We start from the raw sequence: 25087 nt of genomic DNA, 5'->3' as shown, positions 1-25087 counted from the left end.
AGTCTAGACATAAATTGATAATTTTGGGATCTTTCTCTAATTTAACTATTTTTGTTTGTTTCAGACTCTTACAAGGATCCAAATATTAGTTGAAGAACCAGACTTAATTTGGCTATAAACATTTATCATTTTATCACAAGAACTAGCATTTATGATGATAAACTAGTTTGAAATCTAAAACTATGATTGTAAATTAGCTTGGATCTTGATTCTGTCAGAAAGTCTACAGGTATTAAGAAGTACTAGAGTAGGATTTCTGTAAATAAAAACAAATCAATCACAGAAACTATCATCTTCTTTATTACATAAATAAAACAATTTTGCATCTTACTAAATAATTGCTATGATAATGAAATGCTGAAAAAGTGAAAATGTATAAATGGTTTAGATGGACTACAAAAATTCATATCAAAAAACAACCAGGGGTCATTTAACTTCACAGAGCAGATCTGACAAAAGAAAATACCTAAGTAACAACTTCTCTACGGCAATACTATTGGAACTACAGACTCGCTGAACCACCTCTCACTTCTAGTTTCAGTTTTTAAGAGTCCTTTACAACATAACTATTGGAACTACATACTGTCTGGACCAGCCCTCACCTCTACATTCGAGTTTTACTAGCATTTAGTACATTATTGACACTGGTGGTACAACTGGAGATTACAACTATTGTTCAAAAAATCTAATTTCTAGTTCTCTAAGGTCTTATCGATAACTATCCCTGGCGTTTGTCTATTAATTATTATAGCAGTATTACATTATTTGCGACAGTGAGTATAATGTAAGTGTAAGTAATAAAAATATTCGAATTACTCTACATAAGATGGAAATTGAAAAGCCATTGTATTTACGTATATTAATGTAATCTAATGTGTAACAACGGTAATGATTTCCTCAACGCCCAGTAAAGTTATTCATGTTTACGTGAATAGTACTAATTTGAAATGATTAACTAATTTAACTAACTTTACTATTTTCCAACTAATGCGGCTTTGTAATATACCTACATATTACTAATTCATGACTTGACTTAGCGTAATTTTGATAATATACCCATTTAATTTGGTGAATTCAGTCCGTAGGTACTTAATCTGGCTTCAGATTAATTTAAACTAGGTACACTTGTCTTAAAGTTCAACTTTAACGAAAAATACAACTAAGTATCTATAATATTATACGAAAATACCTACATGTTTTTTATAACCACACTATTATTCAGAAAATATCGAATATTATACAACTTTATATCTACTTATATCTTAAAACTAAATCTTAAACAAGTGAGAAGAGTGAATGTTGGCAGTATAAAATTACGCATTAAATAAAGTGTATCAATACACTGTAGCTATTAATATTTTACGTGGTGTTTTTCAGACATAAAATGGACCACTATTGGGTAAAATTGCAAGAGCGCGCTAATGCCCGTGTTTAATTTGAAATAATCATATGCATAATAATGTGGTACACCTTTTGTTACCATTCTTAACCAAGTACCTAATAAAATAATGCCTACGTTTCTTGTTGATACTTATACTACCTAAATATTAGGTAGGTATCATTTTTGCAAATAACACCAAAGCTTTCATCACAAACTATTATTATTTTTTGATGTATTTTTCAAGAGAAAGGCCATGCCGTGAACTCTATAATGTTTCTCCAAATCTTCTGGGCCGTCGAATTGATCACGGCAAATATTGCATTGATTTTCACCTAAAGGTTCATCTGATATTACAGAGTCTTGTTGGTATTTCTTTAAAGCATCCTCATTGTAGCATTTTTTATTGGTAATATAATGTTCAGCGTCTGAAATGCCATGCTCTAACAACAAATGCTTCGAAAATGAAGGCTTCACTACGAAACTTTGTCCGCATTCCATGCATTGGTAGGCCATACAAGGATCCTTGTGAGTTTTTATGTGGTTCTCGAAGGTTTCTCTATGTCCATATTGAGTACCGCACATGCTGCACTCATAAAGTTCACTCTGCTCTTTAGATGTTGACGCAACTGGAGAAGTTGATGAGACACGGACTGATGTTAATTGTTTGTTTTTGTTTCTTTTACATATAGCACCGTTACTTTTATTGCTAGTATTTTTTTTATGAGCGAAATATTTTTGGAAGTCCATTTTTGTTATCAAGATTTCAGGGTCCACACACTTGTGCGCTTTATGTACTTGTCCAAAATGCTTTTTTATTTCACTCCAGTCTTCTGAGATTCTCGCTTTACACAAGTAACATACAATTTTATCATCACTAGCCCCACCCTTTCCTGATTCAGGTGTAATGTTTGACTCCATAGTAGAAGTACACTTAAAAGGACATTCGTTCGGTAGCATCTGTATTTCTTCAAATTTGCATTTATAGGTAAAACTTCTGTTACATTGATCACATCTTTTAACAACTCTGTAAATTCTATTAGGTTTGTTACGCTGTGGTACGTTAGTATCATCAATAAAATAATTTAAAGCGTCTCTTACGGCAGTGCTGGTATTGTGTTTCTTGATGAAATGCTTCAGTAAGTTCAATATGTCTCTGAAAGTAGAACCGCAAGCCCAACACGGATAAATATATTTATTTTTATGGCTTTTTAAATGTTCGTCACTCACTTTTGGATTTTGCATTACATATTTACCGGGGCATATATCACACTGGAAGAAAATCAATGGTTTTGCCCTGGTATTGTGCCCTTTCAAATGCTTCGTCATAGTTGGTTCACTAAAACAAGCAACGACACAAAATGGACATTTATAAACTTGTTTCAGATGATGTTTTTTCATGTGTTCTTTATATTCATTGGGATGAAAGATAACACACTGGGGCACAGAGCAGTCTAGTCTAGCCGTCGCTCTCATTCTTTTGAACCCTTGACAATCATGATGATATGGGTAGACCACGTTCTTCTGCGTCAAAGGAATTCCACATTCCGGGCAATAATACGGGTAGCGCTTTAGATGAAGGCGTAGATGCATTTTGAGACCACAAATAGTTGGCAGAGCAAATAGACATATCGGGCAGCCAAAAAGTTCATTCGTTGGTTTCATAAAATGACTGACTCGATCTTTATATGGAGTGCCTGTGACACATATGTTTGCTTTACATTCAAAGCAGCCAATCGTTATATTAGAAGCAGGTTTACTGCTTTTAGAGCTGACGGAAGTCGTTAAATTAGAGTTACTCGTTGTGGCGACAGGTAATATAGATTTGGTAAGTACATTACTCATAGGCAAGGGCTCTATTTTTAAATCCGAAACGTTGATTGTTGCTGATTTGAATGAATGTGATCTTATGTGAAACAGTAGATTACATCTGTTATAAAAAACTCGCAGAGTATTGCAGTGGCGGCACATATAACTGATAATGGCAGACTTGCGACTGATGTGATCATTCAAACTGGACTCGAAAATAAATCTGAAAATAAATAAATAATCGGTAAGTATAACATTAGGTACAACATTTTGCTTAAGAAAATACTTGAGAAAGAATGTGATTATTCTGTTAGAATGTGAAGTAGCATGAGCGTGACCAAGGGAGAGCTTTTGAGACGTCCATTATTAAATGTTCGGGGACACTACAGACCTACAACAATGATCATTCAGTACATAATGTAGGTTTAATACTTTTTCATAAATATATCTTCTTAATTATCTATAGGACCTATTGGTCGCTACTATCGACAAAATATGAAATGAGGGTCAGCTCACACCGAGATTCGACGCGACACAACGATTCCTGATCGCCAGTGATTTCGAAAAGTCAAGTCCCGGTCAGAATGTAGGCACGTTCCCCTACACCACGTGGTGTAAATGAAGATTATTTTGAATCGCTTTTTAAAAGGATGCACGCGACGTCACATCCCGTCTCTTCCCGGAGCTGACCCTAAGATTACGATCCTATTGATATAATGCAGAGCTTTTGTCTTATAATATTTCATTACATGTTTGAACGTAAATACCTATTTGAAAAATAACAGATTTTAGAACTAGCGGTTCTATGGTCCGTAGTAGACTCAAGCCCCTCCCATAAATATGGAACATAAATTAAAATAATTCAACGCACCCCAGTGCTTTCAATTACTTACTCCATGCTCTACTTACAAACAAAATTTTAAATACGAGAAGTAAGTAAGGGTAACTCCCTGAATTGGATATCCTTAGTTACCAGAGGATCAAAGTAAGTACGCATGGTGCTGACGACGCTACTATTCGAGATATCGACACTTTCGATATTATCGAAATCACTTGGATATCGATAGGTAAACAATACTCTCGATTGGAAATATTAGACAGGATAAATAGCTGTTGCATCTCAGTAAAAGACAGTTTTTTAAAGTAGGTACCGATTACTATCCCACTGTTGGGCAAGGGAGTCCTCCCGCTTTAAGGGGGGAGAGGGGGTTAGGTTAGCCTTTATACCTAGTTTCAGTTAAATACAATAAATTATTAAAATAATATTCAATTAGCTACTAGCTGAGGCCCCTAGAAACCCACCTGAACCTGTGCATTTAAACATAAGTGTTCTGCAGTTTAGGGTGAACAAAATAAATGCATGGAAACTTATACCTAACACATTTTCCCTTGAATTATACCATACAGAAAATGTAAAGGTAAATTGTACAATTTACATAGCTATCTCCCATTTGCTTTTAGTAATGGTGGTCTATTTGTGAAAATTATGATCAAAGATAAGTAAACCACTCATCCAAAATCAACCACCTGCAGACCGCACTAAACCAAACATTTAGTTTTCAGCTTTTTGTATGACATACTTCAATATCAAAATAGATTAGGTACTGACTAATTATGTTATACAAGAAACAATTTCACTTACACTACCTGCTTCAAAATAATAGGTATAATAATAATTTTAAATCATTATTGTCATAGTCTTGGACAAATGTCTCCGTTTAAAATAAGGGAAGAGTTATGCCCGGAGTCCACTGCACTGGTGCAGGATGAGAATTTTCTCTTTAAGAACTTTTTTAGATAGTGTTCAGACTTTATCACAATGTTTTCTTTTCCTATTGGAACAAGTTATAACTGATATATAATACACGCATGACTTTGGAAAGTTATCAGTGTTTTGCCTCAATTTCAACTCATAACAAATTGTGTGAGAGCTAAAGGCATACATCTCATGGCTATGACTGCTTCAAAATGAGTAAAAAGTAAAACTTCTTTTCACTTACTTGTCTCCACAGTCCGTACATGCATAGAGCTTGTGCCCATTGGTAGGTATAGGTATTACATAGTTAGGCAATGCTTTGGTAAATATTAAACTTTTAATACTGTGTTTTTCTGAACTTTCCATCATGTCCATCCTGAAAGTAAAAAAGATTTAATATTTTATAATGATTAATTTACAATTGGTAAATTATTCATGATTTACAATTTACAGACAAACTTTACACTGTTATTGATTTATAAATTGAATCAACAACAAAATATGAGTTTAGTTTCATAAAGCAGATATAACAACTAACTTGTTGGGTAGGTAGGTACCTTTACAATGTTGGCTTATGTTGCTTATGGCATATGTATTCAGAAAATTAAGTAATATAGGGAACCAAGTATGTAATCCCTCAACTATACTATGCAAGAATGATTACTTATCAACTCAAATCTCCTGCAAAGCTACAAATAATACATAACTGGATGTATGTACCTACTTCTTGTTCCTGAGTAGTAGAAGTGAAAAGTCCTAGACCATCACACAGTACTAGTCATATTACAATAGTTTAGTACGATCTTATATTTTGCCCAAAGTTAAAACTTATAACAACTAGCTTTAGTTGATTATGTTTTTCTTAAAATGTACTTAATAATATATTGAGACAAAAGTAAAATTTTCACTTGACTGACAGACACTACAAAGCGCCCTCTGGTGAACAATTTCTACTTTTTTATTGAAATGTATCGCCATTTCTAAAAAAATATTGGTATTGCTAGTGCTCACAAATAATTGTCGAAATAAACTCGTAGAAAGTCTTGATTACATTTCCAATCCGTTCTATTACCTTTTAAAAACGTGTGCTAAAGTCAACGACCGAATAATCCGTCAAAATAATAGTATTCAAATTTAAAGATTAGAATGTATCAGTGTCATATTCCCAAGTTTATAGTAATTTTGTTGTATCATCTTTATTTTATAGGTTACTCTGATTTTAAATCAAAATTAGAGTAGTAGCGCCTTTGTATTGTACCTATAAAAACCTACGATATTTAATTATATGTACAAAATCGTTTCAGTGCAGGTAACACTGAAATAGATTTTATAGTCTGTTGTGGGTTATTTTGCAATAAGTTTAAAGTTCGATGAGTACTAAAACGAGATACAACTTTTTGTGTAATTAGTATTGAACCTAAAATACTGTCTCGGCTCAGAATTTTGATACTGAAGATCTAAAAAGTGTATTGTATTGCCAGCGTAAAAAATGTTCTAAAATGGCGACATTATTGCCATTTAAACATTTGAACTATAGTATAACTTGCTTTGTTCATTGCTGTATTGAATTCCTACATAATATTCTTAACAAAGATTATTGAATTACACTTGTGTTGTTTTATTTCAATTGAAAGTCCATACCTACCGCGACTTTTTTATTTTTTGTTCAAAATAATACCGCCCGTTGATATCAGATTTGCGTAGACTTTTTTATAATTTGGCTTTATCTCGGCAAAAAAATCGCAGATTATTTTTTAAAGTTGGCAACACAACTGGATTTATGTCCTAAGCAAGTAGGTACTACGCAAGAAGGGGGCAACAAGTACGTGAGCGGCTGAAGGAAGGAAGCCCTCGCTGAACATTGAACTCAGATCACTTGTTCTCTATGCTTCCTGGGTGTCCAGCATCACTGGCCAATTCTTCATTTACACGAGCATTCAAATTTGTATTCCGAACAGAGTGGAGCTCTGTAACACTTACAACACCTATGCAAATTTTCGAAGTATTTCGGACTATGCAAAGTTCGCTTGATAACATTAATAAATATTGAGCATCTAGGTACTATATTTTATTAGCGTGGATATAAGTAATTAAGACTTAAATTATATACATTCGTATAAACCGCATCATATTTAAGTTGTTTCCCAAAAATTCCATTGCGTCCCAAAGGGCCAAGTATTATCACTGTGTTTTCAAGTTGCCTGTTATGTTATTTATGTTAAGTATAAATACTAAGTGGTTGTACCTAAACTTTTTGGTAACCTAAACTTAAATAGCTTTTGTGTATTGATGGGCGATGCTTGACAGCCAAACGTTTTATCATTAATTCATGTCAATAAATTGGAAAAATAATATTTTTTTTATATTTTAATCATGTACAACAATTCCGTTCTTGTTGGAAATTGGAGCGAAGAAAGGCTTAAAAATGAGGTTGGTACCTACAGATATTTATTCATAAATTAACGACTGCACAAAAAAATACCGTTACAAATATTCGTTGGGTTCTCATAGACATACCTACATCGACTACATCCGTTGCGTTAGTCCAGTATCCCTATGCAGTAGTGCAGAGTCGTAAGTTCGATTCACGCAATTAACGTAATTAATAATTTAATAGTATCTACGAGTTTTTTATTCGTTTATTTATTTATCACACACACATCGAACATTACAGTCACTGAGACTAATGCGTTAGAGAAGTTACAATATATAATTCTTATTTGCTAATAGTATAACTTATTTCACAATATGTGGCTTTTGTTTGATAGTTATTACAAGTCTTAGTCATTGTACTTTGTGTACGATAATTGCCTGTTAAAAAAATCCCTTAGAAACCCAAAAAGGTAGGTATTTAAGGCTTCTCTGCACCCGCTGTCGTACTGCAAAACATTAAGTCCTCTTTCGTTAACTTAAATTTTTCCCGTTTTGAGATATGTAGGTATTTGTTACAATCCTGACCGATGTCCAGACTTGGAACAAGATAGGTAGTTAAGTGTCAGTCCTTATTATTGATCAGTTTTAATTTTATATAATTTAATATTTATATAATTTAATTTTATACTTAACATATATTTTTAAAATATTACATAGATCTATACTAAAAAAGTACACCTATCCTATTTGTTTCAGTACGAATTCATGTTGTTCTTAAGAAAGCGTGACAGACGTGAATTGTTACTGCAAAAGTCGAGAAATTTATTCAGCAACCTGCTCAAAGAGGTAATCGGAGTACTAACTAACTAAAGATACAATCTCATTATAGACTGATGATCATTCCTTAGTAGGTAACTTTTATGAAATTTACAACGATATAGACTTGTAAATGAGTAGATCCTAACTGATTTTCAGCGGTAAAGTCATGAAAGAGCTGCAGTTTCTTAGGATATTGATTTTATTTACGCTTATGTATGTATTTATGTACTAATAAATAAGTGTTTATATAATTTATACTTACAGAGACCACTGGCAATAAGTGGAGCAATCGTGTTGTATGGTTACAACGTTCAATTGGTAGCATCTGATATGCCAGGTTTGTAAAAATAACAGAAAATAGATATAATACAGTCCTAGTTACGTTATTAGTTACTGCATATGGCCCAGTCTGCCCAGTATCTTTTATAGTAGTATTTTAACTGCCTCTGTGGCGCGGTCGGTACTATATGCGACTGCGGTGCGAGAGGTCTCGGGTTCGAATCCTGGGTCGGGCCAAAAAGTCTTTTCTGAGATTTTCTGTTATTAATTTCTTAGAGATTGCCCGGAGTTAGGAAGTTGAGGTCGAAGACCTCCGTGCCTCGGAGAGCACGTAAAGCCGTCGGTCCTGCGCCTGACCTCTCTCACTGGTCGTGTCGGTTATCCGTCCCACCAAACTATGAGAGTGATGGAATAGAGAGTGTACCTGTGTATGGTGCACACACTTGGACACTTTAAACAACGTCCTGCACAGGTGGCCAGGTTCAATGAAACTGACCGCCGTAGCCGTACATCGGCTAGGAGGACATTATTATTATAGTAGTATATATACGTACGTATTATTATGTTTATAAGGTGTATGATTATCATAATACAAGCTTTGCTTACTTTGGATTCAGATAGCCCTGTGTGAGTGGTCTAACTTTATTTATTGAATTTTTTGGCATGTTCAGCAAAAATGAACGCTAGCGGTAAACCACAATATGGTCTGGCGATGTCAACCTTAGTACGTGAGCGTCAAGTGGATTACATGCAGAACATCTGCGATGGATGCCTGATGACCCTGTCGCCTATTACGACGCCATGCTGCCGCAATACCTTTGTTATAATCAGGTTTTTGATTAAATAAAAAACAAATGTTGTTGGTAGTTTTTTTAAATCGTAAAAATTAAAAGCTCGTTAGAGGTTAGTATTGTTTTCAAGCAAGTGGCGCTTCAGCTCTACCTAATACTTAGGAAGTGACTGAATACGGCGTGATTTTACTTATAATTACGCGAAGCCGGTGCTACACATGTCTATGAGTGACTTTATCCTTTGACCAGATATATTATCTATACAGAAATAAAATAAATTATTTCTAAGTACCGATTATAGTAGGTTCTGAAAACGTATTCTTGTGATCTGTCTGTTGGATTTGTCTCACGTCTCCGTACAATTTTACATTCCCTTTATAAAGCTCTTTGCACTTTGTTCTGTAAATGTTCACATTTACTTATTTTTGTTGGCTGAGCTCGTTTTCTCGTGACACGTCCGGTATACATATTTTATTGTTTGCTTGGTTTGTTTACAGTGCTCAGGATGAAAGTCTTTATGGTGTTAAAATGAATTACGGTGACGAATTTTTGCTGAGGGCTGAGAATTACGGAGATCCTAAGGTTAATTATGTTTGTTTTGTAGCAGTTGTAGCGCTCTTAGTATAACTAATGTCTGTTACGAATAAACGGTAGCCTGTTTTAAAGTTCAGGATTACAATTTGCGCTTGCAAGTTTGTTTCTTATCCATATAGCACCAGCAACTTGTAAAATTACCCAACTGTAGAATTAAATCTGTAACAAAACGGTAGTGGATGGTGCTCTACGATAAAAACGTAGCACACTGTGTCTTTTTTGAAAGGCGTTATATAAGTAGCAGGTATGTTGCATAAAATTTCTTATGGTTTGTAGATGACTGTTTGCCTGTGATATTTTTTGTTAATGAGTATATAATGTCATATCGTTGTAATATATTGTAACCTTAGTTTGCTTGACGTTTTGGCGTAGGTTACATTGGTTGTAGTGGGAAATTGCGCCGAAACATCAAGAGAACCAAGTTTTAAATTGGTGATTATTTCAGAATGACATTAGATAATTCATAGCGTGTATTTTCATAATATTGCTGACGTACTACAGGCAGCACCATTGTATGTGCGGTACACACCAGCCGGTACTCCGGAACCGGCGGATCGTATGCCGATCAGGCTCAGTGCTACGAAGGACTCCAACTGCCGGTTCACCACTATGCCTCTACTGCCATGTGATCGCCTTGAAGGATTAGGTAGCCCTGTAAAGGTTTGTCATTATTTACGATCGCTTAGTCGTTCTTGTTTTTGTTAAAGAATCATATAATTGCATTGTACATGATATTACTCGCGCATGGATCACACTTGGTTATCTAACTTAAATTAATATTTGACGTACAAACGTACCGTACGTATTGGTTAAATCATCATCGAAGTAGTTTTTTTTGACTTATTATATATCTATATCCTATCGATTTTATAGTAAAGGAAGTCCTTAACTATAAAGTCGATAGTCAACGATCTCTACGTATAGTCGCGGTAAAAGAATAGAATAAAAAGGAAACATTTTCACAAAAGCTGTTCAGTTTTCATGTTACAATAGTTCCAAAAATAATTTATGTGTTTAATTCGGAACTGTTTCAGACTGGTGCCAGGCTTATCATAAAAAATTGTGTCGCAGACAAAAGTTTGTGCGTCATGAATCAACACTGGATGCAAACGTTTTTTGGGCCTGTAAGTCGTTTGTACAATATATAACTTGTGAAACGAGTGCACATTGCGGATTAAACTATATTTGTGAAATTTGTAGGAGTATGGAGTGACTTGCCGGAACTACGTGGACATTCATAAAAGATATACAGCTGAGAACATTTTCACCATGGTTAGTGATGTCGCAACCAAATCGAAGGATTAGCCGTCGATTTGATCTTCACTGATATTTTGTTATACGTACTTTTATTTCTCGTATCTTTTGTTACTTAATACATTTTGTCGTAATTACTTAATGAATTAGTCTTTTTGCTATAAATTAAACGTTATTTGGTATGTAATTACTTGAGTTTTATTTTGCTACAGCATTGTGACATATCGACAATGCATTGCCGTATAACAAAACCGACGAGATAACATAAGTGAATCCACACATTGTCATGGTTCAGCGGCATGAATTGAAATTGTTAAAGGGTAAATCGGAAACGAGATCCAGGCGGCTTGCTAATTATATCCTTCGGATAAATAACGGGCTGACAATGTATGTAGATACGAGGCAGCGAGGCAACATAATGTATGAATTTCCAATATCGAATATCGAATTATACTTACCTACAGTGCCTACATTGAGTAAACTTTCCCTACCAAAGTTCAAACAACAACAAGAAAGGCAACAATACCATGTTGTTAATAAGTTACAATAGCATTCATAACCCACAAGTATGTACTACAATAAGCGCGATAATTATTATTATGAACAGCTCATAAACAATGTAATATTTCGGTTATGTACGTAGTTGACATTCTTGCTTTGGAGGCTAAATTCTCATAGCGCCCTTGGCTTTTTGTAAAGGCGGCGGTAATCGTTAGCAGTTATAATAATATCAATATTTGTGGTTAATATTCAAATATGCTCCCGTGGAACCGCGTGGAAAAGGTAGAGCTTCAGGTAAAGCTCAACGAAAATCGTAGTTCATGATTAATGTTTGATGAGCTAAATAGGTAACTTTGGGTCATGGATAAAATATTATTGAGTGCCTATAATTTGAGCTTGTATAAACAAAATACAATAAAATATGATGGTAATTGATAGTAAAGTAGCGCAAAATGTGGTAGGTAGGTGATTTGCGGAAATCCTGTAAATCTGTTTGTGGTGTGTAAATAGTTTTCATGTGCCATTTAATTTGCCATTGAGTGCAACATAATGAAACCTCATTCTCTTTTAACGATGTATTTTTTAATCTGTGTTGTAAGTGAAAGCTGCCAAATAATTTTGAAATTGTGGCTGTTGCGTTGATTTGATTTTGTACTTTTATTTGATATTTATATGTAAATCCGGGAACATGGAGAAAGATAAAGGAATTGTTTATTGTAACCGAGTTCGTCTCGGTAATTGGTATGAAGCGGCGACCTTGGAAGAGGTAGGTAGACAAAAGAAAATAAATTATATTTTTTTGTTATGTAAAAGCTTGGGACTAATATTTCTTGTTGTAAATATTTACATCAATATGTATTTCGTTTAGTACAAATTGAACAAATTCTTGGAACAAATGAAAAAAGGTGATCTGATGCTGGCAAGATTTCGTAAGATGTCTGAGAATCTTAAGAAGCCAACGGTTCTTACGCAGACATCAGGGTCTATTGCATTTGGCTCCAAGATCTCGCTGTATGCACCACACGTACCAGGTATGAGGAGCATAAATAACCAGAACGCTGAACCATACAAATAATGCCATTGTGTCTTTTAGAAACGTAGAAGTGTAAATAATTTGTGCCCGTTGTGGGGTTCATTTTATTTACACTTAGATACTAAACAAATAGCTTGTGGATCACACGGTAATTATTCCCTATGACATTCTAACCCTACGGCGGCGACGGCGGCATAGCGATTACGTGTTTGTTCCAACGATTTCGTTATACTTATTTGGCAATATTTATCGTTGGCTATCAAAAATGTATGGAGTTGTATTTGAAAAATATTGATACTTTTTTGTCGTACTAGATTCGGATCCTCCAGTCGAAGGCAAGAAAGGACTCCTGCTAGGAGGTCGAATATCCTCGAATGATATAACTTATTCCCAAGAATTGGAGGACGGGTGTTCGGTTGTTGTGCTTCCGGATACAACGCCAGCTGAAAGAAATACATTCGTGATCACGAGTGCCGACTATTGTGATCGAGAGGGGGAACCGTTGAAATATAACCAAGAATTTCTTTTAACATTGTCGTCGTCACTGAATAAGAAGGTACATTTTAATGCCATGTTTGTTCTACTATCGAGAATATACATCTATATTATCTGCAATATAGATCACGGAGACAAGGGTGCCAGTAACCACGAAAGTTTAATCTAAGAAAGAGAACTATATATTTTGCAAGGGACGGAAACTCCATTCATGTCAATAAGCCCTGTCCCTTTTTATGTAACTGATACGTAGTTTTTTTGGAAAAGGTGCGTTCTGTTTCAGCCTTTATACGTAAGGTATGATCCGAATCCTATTCCGGGTTTGTGCGGCCAGTACCCGCTGTACCTGAGTCATCATTATGTTTCCAATACCCGCTGGAGAGTATTGCCCACCCAGGGACCTAACATCACTAGGTTTGAACAAGAAGGGAACCCAGTAATGGTATGATATTACGCAAATTGTTTTAAAAAGTCGAATGAAGATTAAATTATATTTCTATACTAGCTGACCCTCGTAACTTCGCTTGCGTCACATTGGAGAATGGACGAAATTTTTCATCGTTTTTGTAACATTTTTCACTGGTACTCTGCTCCTATTGGTCGTAGCGTCACAATATATAGCCTATAGCCTTCCTCGATAAATGGGCTATCTAACACTTAAAGAATTTTTTAAATCAGGCCAGTAGTTTCTGAGATTAGCGCGTTCAAACAAACAAACAATCAAACAAACAAACAAACTCTTCAGCTTTATAATATTAGTATAGATATAGATGTAGATTAGTATAGATAAAAATTGAGTAAAATTCTGAAGAAGTTATTATATTATTGACTTATAATTATTGCCAGGTTTCAAGATATAACGTTGGCTTTGATAATTTACACAATTTTCTTGGGGCGAAATTCAATTAACAGAACGTTTTTATTTTCAGGTCAACACAGATGTCGTTATAAATCATTGTGCGACAAATCTTAATTTAGGTGTTAATGTTGGCTGTTGGGCAATGGGCTTTTATGGAAAAGTTAGTTGGAATCTCGCAGTAAATTTGTTTCTGACATGAATAGATTTGAAATTAATTTAACGTATTTGATTTTAGCTTTGCACCCCTTTAATGAAGACCTGCCTCGATGTATATGGTAAAGAGTTGCCGAACAACATCTGGCAAATATACGTGCCATTAGCCGAATGATAAAGTTAAATCGCGCTGTATTTCATATTACGACATAATTTATACATGATATTTCAATTGTACGAGATGAACGCAAAATATGTAAGAATTTTCATATTCAAAATACATTATTTATTTTATAATATCAGCAGTTTTGTTTTAATAAGGATGACGATATGATGGATGAAAACTTGATCCATCTTATACAATTCTCCTTCATATATTGTTAGTTGACAATGTAGAAAACGTATGGCAGATTAACTGTAAGGCCCTTCTCCCATTACGATACTTGTAGGGTACGATACTCGAGTATAATACTAGTTGGATACATGTTCGCTACCCGATGCTCGCATATTATGCAACTTAAAAGTTACTAAATTAATCATTTGTGCAAACTCGTTTTTTGTAGACTGACGTTATGTCGAGCGACTCCAGTGACGATGAAGCTCTTGCAGTTTTTTTGTTTTATAGAAATAGAAGACGTCAACGCAAGAGTAGAAAATACTGGATTCATCCATATATTGAAAGAAACATAAGCCCAAGTCTTGTCTATTGTATTTTTTCGCATGTATTCGGGTAATTTGTAGTTATATAAACAAGCATATTTTTCAATTTCTTGTACAAACTTAATATTTGTTTCTTGCTCCGCCGCCATCTTGACGAAACGCGCGAGACGCGACGCACAAGCGACCAACACGGCGGGTATCGCGAGACTAGTCGCGAACGCGTAGAATACCAGTATCGTAATGTGAGAGTCTCCATACAAATGTATGTGAGATACTTCGTGGCGACTAGTCTCCGAGACTAGAGTCACGCGGGCGTATCGTAATGGGAGAAGGGCTTTACTGAAGTTTACCATGTTATCTTTGTCAAATGAATGAAAAAATCAATGTCACTTTAATCGTGAAGTAGGTAGGTACGTTTAGATAAGTTTTGTGATCAATCGCGTGTTGTCGCCGGCGACTCTCCACGTTCGTTATTGTCTCGTTTATTATACGGCTCGCCATCTGAAGTCTTCCAACTTATTGCGTCTACCTTTCAGAACATGAATAAGTCATACCGTTCGTTATAAGAATTGCTCTAAAACGATTCCATCATGAATATCGTTCACGAAAGATTTTGAAGAAATCCCTACTTTGTTATTATTGGAATCGCCAGTGTAATCGACTTGGGGTTACTTTATTTAGTTATAGCCATCATTGTTATCAGGGTCTGGTGAGACGGTACAAACATATTTGGTGGCGCGGGATCAATAACAAAGAAATTGTTCTATTATATAAGGGGTATGAAAAAATAAATTTACTTTAATACATTACCTACATAAAGTTTGTAGGTATACTTATATAAAATCTTTGAGATTTAGATCTGATTGAATTTTCCAAAGAATAAGAGATGCAGTGATGAAGTCTAGGTCAGTATATTTTTTAGTTTTAAAATCGCTTGTTAATTGTTATAAATAAAAATAAAATATATTTTACGTAATTTTTTTGTGGTGCTATTTATACCTCATTAGATAATTCGCGAAAAAGTTGTCTATTCTCATTGCATTTATGCAAATGTGAAAACCTCATCTCGCCGCTTTTTATTGTGCGATTCCTTAGCTTGCAATTTTTATAATTGAAAAAGTTATTATGAAAATGGAATGGAAATTATGTAAATATTAATCAATTAAAATATCCATAGGATATTATTCAAATCTTATCTTTTCCTCAAGTTTGTTCTCTGAGTGGATTGATAAAGTGCAGTCTTCCAATAATGAGCGTATTTCATTGAATCCCAAGTTCTATTCAACTGCGGGACATGGTTGAAGTTTTGATAAAAAAGGACTTTACCCATTGAGCCCTCGCCGTATTCCTTTTCATTATCTAGTCTTGGGTTGTGAGCTTTTTCCATTTGAGAATTGAGTTTGTTATTGATCCCAAATGTTTTTTGTGTTCTATCAAGTAAATACTATAGACAAATGAATAGTGGATTGTTGAAAACGTTTTATCCAATTACTTACATTTAGTCATTTGAAGTTTTTGTCTAACGTTTAGTTCTGACGAAGACATTTTATCGGCTGAGTACTTGGTTTTGCAAAAAATCAGTTTGGGTATTTTATTCATCATTTTCTTTGCATTAAATAAACACGTCTTCGCAAGGGATATAAATATTGGAAGGGTATCTATAAAATAGGCTTATCGGTAAGCGCGGAGAGATATTTTTATACATTATCCCATCCACATGTCATTTGAATAAGTTACGAGTAGATTTCGAGTGTCTTATTTATTTTGAAGTAGTTGTTTGTAAGTAAAATAATATCAAAGATCTTATTTTTATATGTATATCTGATTTAATAGCATTGAAGCCATTCAAAATGAAAGCTTCCAAACTAGTAAATTCAAGCACGCTGACGTCATTATGTTTATTTGAAAAATTTTGCATGCATGGTTTGCTTTTATTCTTATTGTATTTTCGTGGAATAAATTGTCTTTAATTAGTTTAACAAGGTTTTCTGTGTGCGAGGATGTCATGCACAAGTTCATTTAGTTTACTCGAGTAGAATGTTTGAGGTATTATGAAAATTTAATTAGTCTACCTTCACGTCGACTGCTATAAGTTTACGCATGCGGAATTCGTAATGAACAAAATGCAGTTACGACATACGTTGCTAATTCCGTCATTGTTATGGAACTTGCGTGTAATAATTTGGTTGTGGGATTATTTTATATGTTGTCGACTGGCCGCAAAGTTTGCTCGTAAGAGATCCTTATCTAGCGCTGTGAAAAGGCGAAAGGGGGACTAGAAACTAATCTCCTTTAAGAGCGGCGCCATGTCCGGGCAGGTCAGTCAGGTAGGATGCGAGGCACGTTCTGCTGCCCCACGGGCGACTGTTGCGCCGTTTGCTTGTACACATTACATGCCTTTTGTGACGTTTTCCTCTCGGGACGTACATTCGAGCCGTTTGAGTGGCCTGTCTGCTATTTCGTATCACTAATAATGGTATTAGCTTACGGGTAGAGAGGTTATTGGACACATTGTTTGTCAATCAGGCTCTGTCTGGAACCTATGTATTAACATTTATTTACCTGTGTATATGTATGTAAATAAGTAACAGTAACGAGATTTTAAAGGTATAAATAACTTATTACTATCGGCATTTAACGATATTGAAAGTTGTTAGTCCTAAAAATGTATTATTCATGAAATTTTCGAATGTCAAATTCGGAAAATTTTGTATATTTTAAGTTCTCTCTGCATAATACTCCCCCGTTGTAAAATAAATATAACTATAAAGGGTAAGTATAAGCGAATTTTATCAAAGATTATTTCATTTGTACCGTAGCTGCCTCGGTATCAGACCCTCGTGTATATTTACCGCTGGAAGTTATCTACCCTCCAACTGAATTATGGTTCACTACAATAACCAACCCCGAATGTAGCTGACTTTTCACTTTGTTTAGGCTCAAGCCTCTTTGTCTTATTTTATCGTCCATTATGTACCTATACTACACTGTATTTTATTTCATATTTTAAGCACGCCATATTTTTACACAACGTACGTATGTTGAGGTTGTACACAATGTACACACGGTACACCACCCTCCATATTCTCAGGAGCTATAGTGATTACATAAAGCTACCTACTTTTGTAAAGTTACAAAGTGGACTCAACTAAATGAGTTTACTTTGTTATTTAATCTTCTTTTTTATCCTCGTCATCTTTAATGGTCGGTCCACGAGTCCTCTCCCTAGGTTTTTGCTTCACCATAATTAGATGCTGTGTAGCATTTTGTTTGCAAGACCTTTGCTGTTCGTTATTTGCTTGTTTATTAAATTTGTTTATTTTGGTCCGTAATAGCAGGAGTCCTTTGTAAAATGAGTGTGTCATTATCGTCAATATTCACCTCCGCAGGCTCGAGTTATCTCTGTTCAGGCAGCATTTTCTGCGAAATGTCGTTCATTAACGCCCACAATAGACTCGATAACAATTCTAAAAACTCGTCACAGCGAGAACAAAGGTTTATCATTGCGACAGAGCACTTCATGCTCGGATCGTTGGCAGTCAGCTTCAGGCGGATTACCTACACGTATATTACGTAGTTAGGTACATACGTAACAATTGTAAGTGGGTGCTTTGCCTTCATTCAATTTAGACATATTGTCGCCGCTTTAGCTTAATGAAAACGCTACTTCAGTCGGCGCAATGTTGCTAAATTTGATCTAGGGCTCTTTTGAATTCTGTGACGAGATGTAAATTGAGTCAAACATCAAATTGGTATTATCTCACTACACCAATTTATGTTTGACTTTCCCTCAAGTATATTACTAAATTGCGTCTCTACTTTTTATTATATTTTCGTTACACCAAGGTATCTTTGGTGTCATCTTTTGCAGTGCCGTGTAGAATAAGTTTATTTACAAGCTATAGATTAAACAATAATAGGATTAATTATAACTTTTTTTATTTATAAAAACTGAAACGAATGTGACGTTAAAACCATCATATCAAAGTTATAAAGGCAACATCGATCGAAAATTTAATACAACTTTGAAAGTAAGTAATACAAAGCCCTCGACAAATCGTTTAGCAAATAATATAAAATAATTGTATGAGAGTAAAACTGTGAAGTTTTTGTTAGGAATCGTTGGTTGTTACAGTTGTTCGTCGCCAGTAACCTTTCCCACGTGAATTATTCATGGCATCGAGTTTCACAATAACATTTGTTTATAGTTTAGGCACATTCGAATCATTCGGTGTGTTTTTAAACGTTACCGATAAAACTTTAATAAATATGAGTTTATTGAATTGTTGAGGAAATTCAATTGGAAATGTTCGTGTACTTTGGAGTACATTTATATTTCGTTCTTTGTCTAACGTATACCTTTTATTTTCTCGATTAAGTTAATAATCGAGAAAATAAAAGGTATCAAAACCTAAACTCAACATTTATGTAGTGTTGCAGACAGAGTTTTCAAGATATAATTCAGTTTAATGTTACACATCAACTCGTGGTTACCCCGGCTCTCCTATAATTCTTAAAGGACGTTCCGAAATATAGGTAAAGTCTAGTGTTTTATGTATTTATTTACGAACACAGAGGGTCTACCTTCATATTTAATTCCTCAAACAAGCCGGGGAAGGGAGATCTAACGTTACAAATGTTTCAGCTTACCCTCCCAAATATAAAATAAAAATAGCGAAACAACGCGCATCGTAAGGCAACGTTAAACCGGATTTTGAGCAGACACTCGCCAACCTAAAAAAGACGACGGGACATTAAAAACAAAATTAATTTATCTTTAGGCAAAGAGATATTTTAACTTCCTTTTTGTGCGTGTTGAGTACTTCACTGGAATAGGAATTAACGAAAAATCTTTGAAATAAAATAATAAATTGCTGCGTAACTGAGACCATAATTTGAATGCAGGTGATCGTCTTTGGAATAAATTTTAGACGTCATTAAAAGTTATTTAGCGAAAGAATTTGGCGGCGTGACGCGAGTGTGATCAAGCTTCTATAAAGTTCTCTACTTAGGGGAAAGATAATATCTTTAGACGAAGTATAATTCGCAAAGACAAAGAGAGTAACAGAATTGAGATTAGAGGTTTTAATCCGACTAGGTTGTGAAGTATTTTTACTATATTATTACGATTTTACAAATTGCTCATACCCACAGCTTTAGGTACTATCAAAATAGTCCAAACAAACTGGAACATGATATTATTCCTACGAAACACCTACTCAGATATTTTTTAACCAACGCCTACATATTTACATAATATACGTATACCTATATTTCTCTAGAGAACCCTACATTACGATCACTCTGAGTTTAAAAGCCCGTTTTTCCGCCATAACTAAGAGAAATACTTATATTATTATTTCTTTCCTCGAAAACGTCACAGGTAATCTCGTTCTTCTCATCATGGGAGAGCTCTCTTCAGGCGGCAATATTTTTAGATGTTAATAAAAGCAAGGCATTACTCAGACAAGTAATTTTTGCTTTCAACGTAAGCTCAAATGGAGTACAATATTCTCGTTGAAGCTACCTAAGTCTAAGTGAAATCGCGAGTTACCAAGTCGAACCTGAAAAATGTTGTTATTAGAATACAATACAAAGCAACGGCTTTAAATAAAATGTAAATTGCGCTCTTAGCAAATGTTATTCATGGAACAAGGGAAACTTCATTTATATTCAGTAGAATTACTGTGGAGCGTTACGCAAAACAAAGTGAGCCAAAGCGAAATTAGACAAGTCTACCAACATTACCGTTTAGGTCCCTGTACGAGGGCGACGAGGAATGTCTTTCATCGTCCACAATAAGTTTCACAAAGATACTCAGATGTCGTCGTGACACTAGACTCCATCCAGCACAAACAACGTTTACTTGCCTCAGAGAGCGGGAACTTGTTTATTTAGCAGAAGCCATACCTTATTGATTTTGAAAAAGTTTTTAAGCGCGTTATCTACCGAAGAAATGACGTGCTCACTGAAGCCGGGAAGCTGTGTTTCTAATCTGTTTACGCGTATCTGTTCGTATATTACCACCATCTACCATTCAAACGATCTCATCCAATATTAATTTGGCGAAAATGTGAAGTGTAGCTGAAATGCTCCGACATTACGACGCTAGGATTGAGCAAGATTGCCGACAGTTTTTCCGATCATTATTTCCCTGGAGTGCGAATGTAAACATCGGCCGATCCTTCTGTAATATTGTATTGTATGCATGGGTTTTGTCTTATTTAACTATTTACGTTTCTTCTGTTTGAACTTCGTATTAACTTTTGTATTGATACAGAAATATAATTGTATGTACATATTGAACGAGACAGTCTCAAAGGGTTTAAAAGATTATATCTTTGTTCAAGTATCTATTTGTTTGTTACTCCACAATAGTTAGTACTTATTACTAAAGATCCATGAAAAGTGGAAAAAATACATTCCATAACGAAGTATATAATGTTCATAGAAGTTGTGAGGAATGTTATTTAAGTGTATATCACAGTTTCAAAATATTTGCATTAGCAGCGATATAGACGGGAACAGAGCAGAGCCTCCAGCAAATACCGTTCTGCTACAATCTTATATTGCAGGGTTGTGATCATGCAAAAAAACTATATTTTTTAAATCAACATTTTTATGAAAACATTTTCTCAAAGGATCACACCTATTTTATATTTAATTAATAAATTAGACACTATTTAGATTATTATATATCTCAGGATCTATCTATTAGTATTAATCTAAAGTTATCTAAGTTTAGTCAATTAAAATAATGTTAGGTATATTTACTTCTTGCTATTTTTTGTTTTAGGATAGTTTAATAAGAGTTGTTAAACTAGTGATGGCAGCCCTACCGACACTGCAAATATCGAACGTCTTGTCGGATGTTATTAGCTGTGTGCGTAGCTCAAAACATTGCCTCCAAGTTTCCCAATATCAACGATATTATTCGTTTCCGCGCCTTTTATGCAAATTCACTTTGAACTCGTGGTTCAAGTCAGCTCTTCATTATAAACAAGTAAACTTTTCAGACAGGTACATAATTATATTTATGAACACTTACATATTCTAGAATATCAGCGCTAGACAAATACTGTTATATTAAGAAATCTGTCTGATTCTATAAATTTTAATTATATCGTTTTTCTCAACGCTCAAAATTAATTATAATTTTAAATACACAGATTTCTAGAATTTCTAAGTAGACTTGTTTATTCTATCTTCTAAACTTTAGTCAGATAAAGAGAGATAAACAAACAGTGTCAAGGAGAATTTTGTAAGCGCACACTGAATTACAAAAACAGATGAAAATACTTTAGTTGAGGTGAACGGTAATAAATATTTTCCACTCGACAAACAAGCTCAAGGGTACGGTACATTAAATAATATCGACATATCCAAGCCAATTTCGTACTTTCCGCTAAGCTTATTTCAGACTTCCACACGCAAACATTCCCCCATGCGAAAATAGATTCGATTTGCATTTTAGGGTTATAAGACGAGCAATAACACATTTCGCGTTTGGTTGTTACCATACGTTATTTAGGAAATGGTTTAAGTAATTGTTTTACTTAATATAATGTGTATTATTATGTACTTGTTGTGATAGGTATATGAAATAATGTAAAATGATTTAGTATTCACATCTCAGTGATCACATACAATGTGTGTAAATCAAATTCGCAATATCCAGCTTTGCATCAATTGAATGCGCTTCAATCGACAGTAACAGCTGTAAAATTCGAAAAATTTAAATTGTGAACACGCGTTTGGATCGATTGAATTTAAACAAATACGTGACGTCATTGCAACGATTTACGGCACGTTTGGGTGACGAGCTCCCGGCGTGATGAATGTCACCCTGCTCCCTTCTCCTGTACGTATGTGACACTCGTAAATTATACATGTTGATGCCAAACATTGCCGATACTACTACCTATCGAACAAAGGAAAATACTTATTTATTGTAGGCTTTCAATAAGGATTGCATAGATCCATAAGCGACGATTTTTTTTGCCTAAATAGAGAAAGCTGTGTTTTGTTTACTCATTAATTTGTTTTGCGCGTCTACGAAAAACAAGCGCCTTAGTTATTTGCGACCATCGTAAATTTATAACTTGCTTGTCTGTGCCTGCATTCAGATAAGATTTAGAGGAAAACAGAATCCAGACAATATGATAATAAACCACACTGCAAAAGTAACTTACCGAGAAAAGTAACAAGATTTTATGAGCAGAATAAAAGCAGAAGACGACTACACCATAGTGATATAAGTAGGTACCTGTTCAGTAAAATGGTGGTGTGTAGCATCACTTCATTGCTCCATCTTCTCCCCACTCAGCGGGGAGCTGTGTAGAAAATAATTAATAAGATGGGGCTGGGGGAAAATAGAGGAAAAAAGCGAGCCTACAATCTTATACAAAACGTCAGTCTTAGTTTACACCCTGCGTAGATAAATATGAAAGATTATGACATAAAACGATTAGGTACTATATTCTGAAGTAAATTAAAATGTATATATTCCTATGACAAAATATCCAACTCGAGTAATTTTATGCCAGTTTTACCCTATAGTTAAGCGGCCATATTTCATAGTGTAGCATCATACGCGGTGGGTCATAAAACGAAAGGCTTGTCCATGGGTGGCGGCTGGCGATGAGATATATTAGTATCAAGCGGTTTGTTTTGAAGAGTTTCAGTTTGGGTGTAACCGCTTTTGTGACTTCAAGAACCTTTGTAACTTCGTTGTAGTTGTGGTTTACCTCAAAAGATTTCGTCCTGAGTGAAAAACTTACGTCTATAAAACATTGAGAACGTCTTACGAAATTCAAACAAAAAAGTTCAAAGGTTAATAGAATATTTATTCAAAGAAAAGCCCTTTCATTTTCCGACATTACCACAGTGAAAATCATAAACGATGTTATCTATTAAACTAGGCTGTATGTCAGGCTATTGTGGCCCGTAAGCTTAATTAAAAAAATGTTATAATGGAGGTTCCCTGTGGAATACAAGGCTAATATTTAGTGTGGAGCAATCAACGAATATTGCTGGGTTTAGTTTAGAACATAACAGTAGTAGTGGTAATTAAATTAATTGTGTAGCTTTATATTTACGTCAGTATGTCTGCTGGGACTTGGTAATAAATCAAGTTTCTGCTGAATTATAACCTGCGTGTTGATTATTGCGTGTTTGGTTATTATGTGATGTTTACTTTATTAGTGTTGGGTTAAGTTAGCTTGGCTAGCCATGAACGGGTTAAATAACGAATGGCATTGAGCTGACGTATCTAGGTTTAATAGGTCAAAGTCGAGCCCTTACCAAAAATACCTGCAAGAATGATCAGTTTGATAATGTTGACAATTAAAAACGGATTCTAAATAAATAAATTTGATTGATAAAATAACGAGATGTTGTGTTCAATTTTGATAATTATTTCTTGTAATAATCATAAGCAACATTAAACATTTAGATAGCAAAATAAACCATAAAACTTAAGTCTTATGAACCTACTTTATATTTTACTGCTTGTAGCAACATTTGCATTAAGTATAACTTTTTCCATTTGCATATTACTTGATGTTGTATTAAAGAAAACTTGTATAAGTTAGTTAAAGTCTCCGACGGTTTCAGTAGTGGTCAATAATTATCACTATTTACATCGAACAATGGCGGTTCGAATTCCCCAACCCAATTAGCAGAGATCTCGGTAATTTTAGGTTAGACAAAGTGCTCTTATTTCACCCACCTCGGTCCAGTAACGTGCTCGCTGGGAGCCGAAGGTGTGTCCACCGCAATACTTATTACCCGTTCGTTATCGTATCTGAGGTTTGCAGTCTTTTATTTAACATTTTACAAAACTTTGTTCTTTATACTGTCAGCTTATGACAGTCTTAAAAAAGATTTTCCGCGAACTCTATTTTCTGCGTAAAAAGTATTAACCTTTTTCTTTCAGGCACGTGTTATAATTCTTCAATCGCTTCGGGTGTTTCCATTACTTTTTACAAAGAAAGGATTATTTTTTTACTTGACTACAGTAGATAGACTAGTTGACGCCGTGAATTCGTTAGATTGTCTTATCTTATTATATTTTTCCGACACCCTGCCCACAATCAATAACAACTTCATTAAAGATTTTAAAATCCCTTCAAACCAAGTGTGTTCATGTCTAGCCACGACTGCTCTACATAGATCAATAAGTTAGTTAGCTAATTGGCGAAATCTTTTAAACTCATATTAATACCTAGATTGATTTCATAATACAAAAATACTAAATACTAAAAAAAAATAAGTTAAGATACATTATTTGTTACTCGACGTTTCGACCGATTTAATTTACTTTACCGCAGTA

General features: G+C 34.6%; 3 protein-coding genes across 4 annotated transcripts; 2 read left to right on the top strand and 1 right to left on the bottom strand.

The window, feature by feature from the left end:
- Positions 1-277: 277 nt before the first annotated feature.
- Positions 278-5871, bottom strand: LOC142974488 (zinc finger protein 532-like). Of its 2 annotated transcripts, none has more exons than XM_076116889.1 (3): positions 5664-5871; positions 5188-5319; positions 278-3410 (listed from the first exon to the last, which is right to left on the bottom strand). In XM_076116889.1, the coding sequence occupies exons 2-3, from the start codon at positions 5316-5318 to the stop codon at positions 1589-1591; spliced, it is 1953 nt and encodes a 650-aa protein (XP_075973004.1). In that variant the 5' UTR covers position 5319; positions 5664-5871; the 3' UTR covers positions 278-1588. The 2 variants fall into 2 exon arrangements, with proteins under 2 accessions (XP_075973004.1, XP_075972996.1); XM_076116881.1 differs by having other exon boundaries at positions 5668-5871.
- A 1380-nt stretch (positions 5872-7251) lies between these two features.
- On the top strand, positions 7252-11234 carry LOC142974021 (cilia- and flagella-associated protein 161-like). The gene is made up of 8 exons (XM_076116154.1): positions 7252-7373; positions 8073-8162; positions 8400-8472; positions 9086-9245; positions 9703-9787; positions 10301-10459; positions 10834-10923; positions 11000-11234. Exons 1-8 carry the CDS (start codon positions 7317-7319, stop codon positions 11102-11104), a joined length of 819 nt encoding a protein of 272 aa, XP_075972269.1. The 5' UTR covers positions 7252-7316; the 3' UTR covers positions 11105-11234.
- A 924-nt stretch (positions 11235-12158) lies between these two features.
- Positions 12159-14310, top strand: LOC142973951 (cilia- and flagella-associated protein 161-like). The gene is made up of 6 exons (XM_076116024.1): positions 12159-12320; positions 12423-12585; positions 12902-13143; positions 13366-13524; positions 14012-14101; positions 14177-14310. The coding sequence occupies exons 1-6, from the start codon at positions 12243-12245 to the stop codon at positions 14267-14269; spliced, it is 825 nt and encodes a 274-aa protein (XP_075972139.1). The 5' UTR covers positions 12159-12242; the 3' UTR covers positions 14270-14310.
- The last annotated feature ends 10777 nt before the right edge of the window (positions 14311-25087 follow it).

This window comes from Anticarsia gemmatalis, chromosome 1 (assembly GCF_050436995.1).
Source record: "Anticarsia gemmatalis isolate Benzon Research Colony breed Stoneville strain chromosome 1, ilAntGemm2 primary, whole genome shotgun sequence".
In the NCBI taxonomy this organism is placed as follows: domain Eukaryota; kingdom Metazoa; phylum Arthropoda; class Insecta; order Lepidoptera; family Erebidae; genus Anticarsia; species Anticarsia gemmatalis.
The sequence above is the reverse complement of the archived record's forward strand: the minus strand, read 5'-3'. Positions and strand labels throughout refer to the sequence as shown.

Excerpts from the sequence above, each read along its gene's own strand:
- LOC142973951 (XM_076116024.1), top strand. The coding sequence starts at position 12,243 with ATGGAGAAAGATAAAGGAATTGTTTATTGTAACCGAGTTCGTCTCGGT. Across the intron at positions 12,586-12,901 it reads GTATGCACCACACGTACCAG|ATTCGGATCCTCCAGTCGAA; the intron begins GTATGAGGAGCA and ends TTGTCGTACTAG. Across the intron at positions 13,144-13,365 it reads CGTCGTCACTGAATAAGAAG|CCTTTATACGTAAGGTATGA; the intron begins GTACATTTTAAT and ends GTTCTGTTTCAG.
- LOC142974021 (XM_076116154.1), top strand. The coding sequence starts at position 7,317 with ATGTACAACAATTCCGTTCTTGTTGGAAATTGGAGCGAAGAAAGGCTT. Across the intron at positions 9,788-10,300 it reads AGAATTACGGAGATCCTAAG|GCAGCACCATTGTATGTGCG; the intron begins GTTAATTATGTT and ends GACGTACTACAG. Across the intron at positions 10,460-10,833 it reads GATTAGGTAGCCCTGTAAAG|ACTGGTGCCAGGCTTATCAT; the intron begins GTTTGTCATTAT and ends GAACTGTTTCAG.
- LOC142974488 (XM_076116889.1), bottom strand. The coding sequence starts at position 5,318 with ATGGACATGATGGAAAGTTCAGAAAAACACAGTATTAAAAGTTTAATA. Across the intron at positions 3,411-5,187 it reads TGTACGGACTGTGGAGACAA|ATTTATTTTCGAGTCCAGTT; the intron begins GTAAGTGAAAAG and ends ATTTATTTTCAG.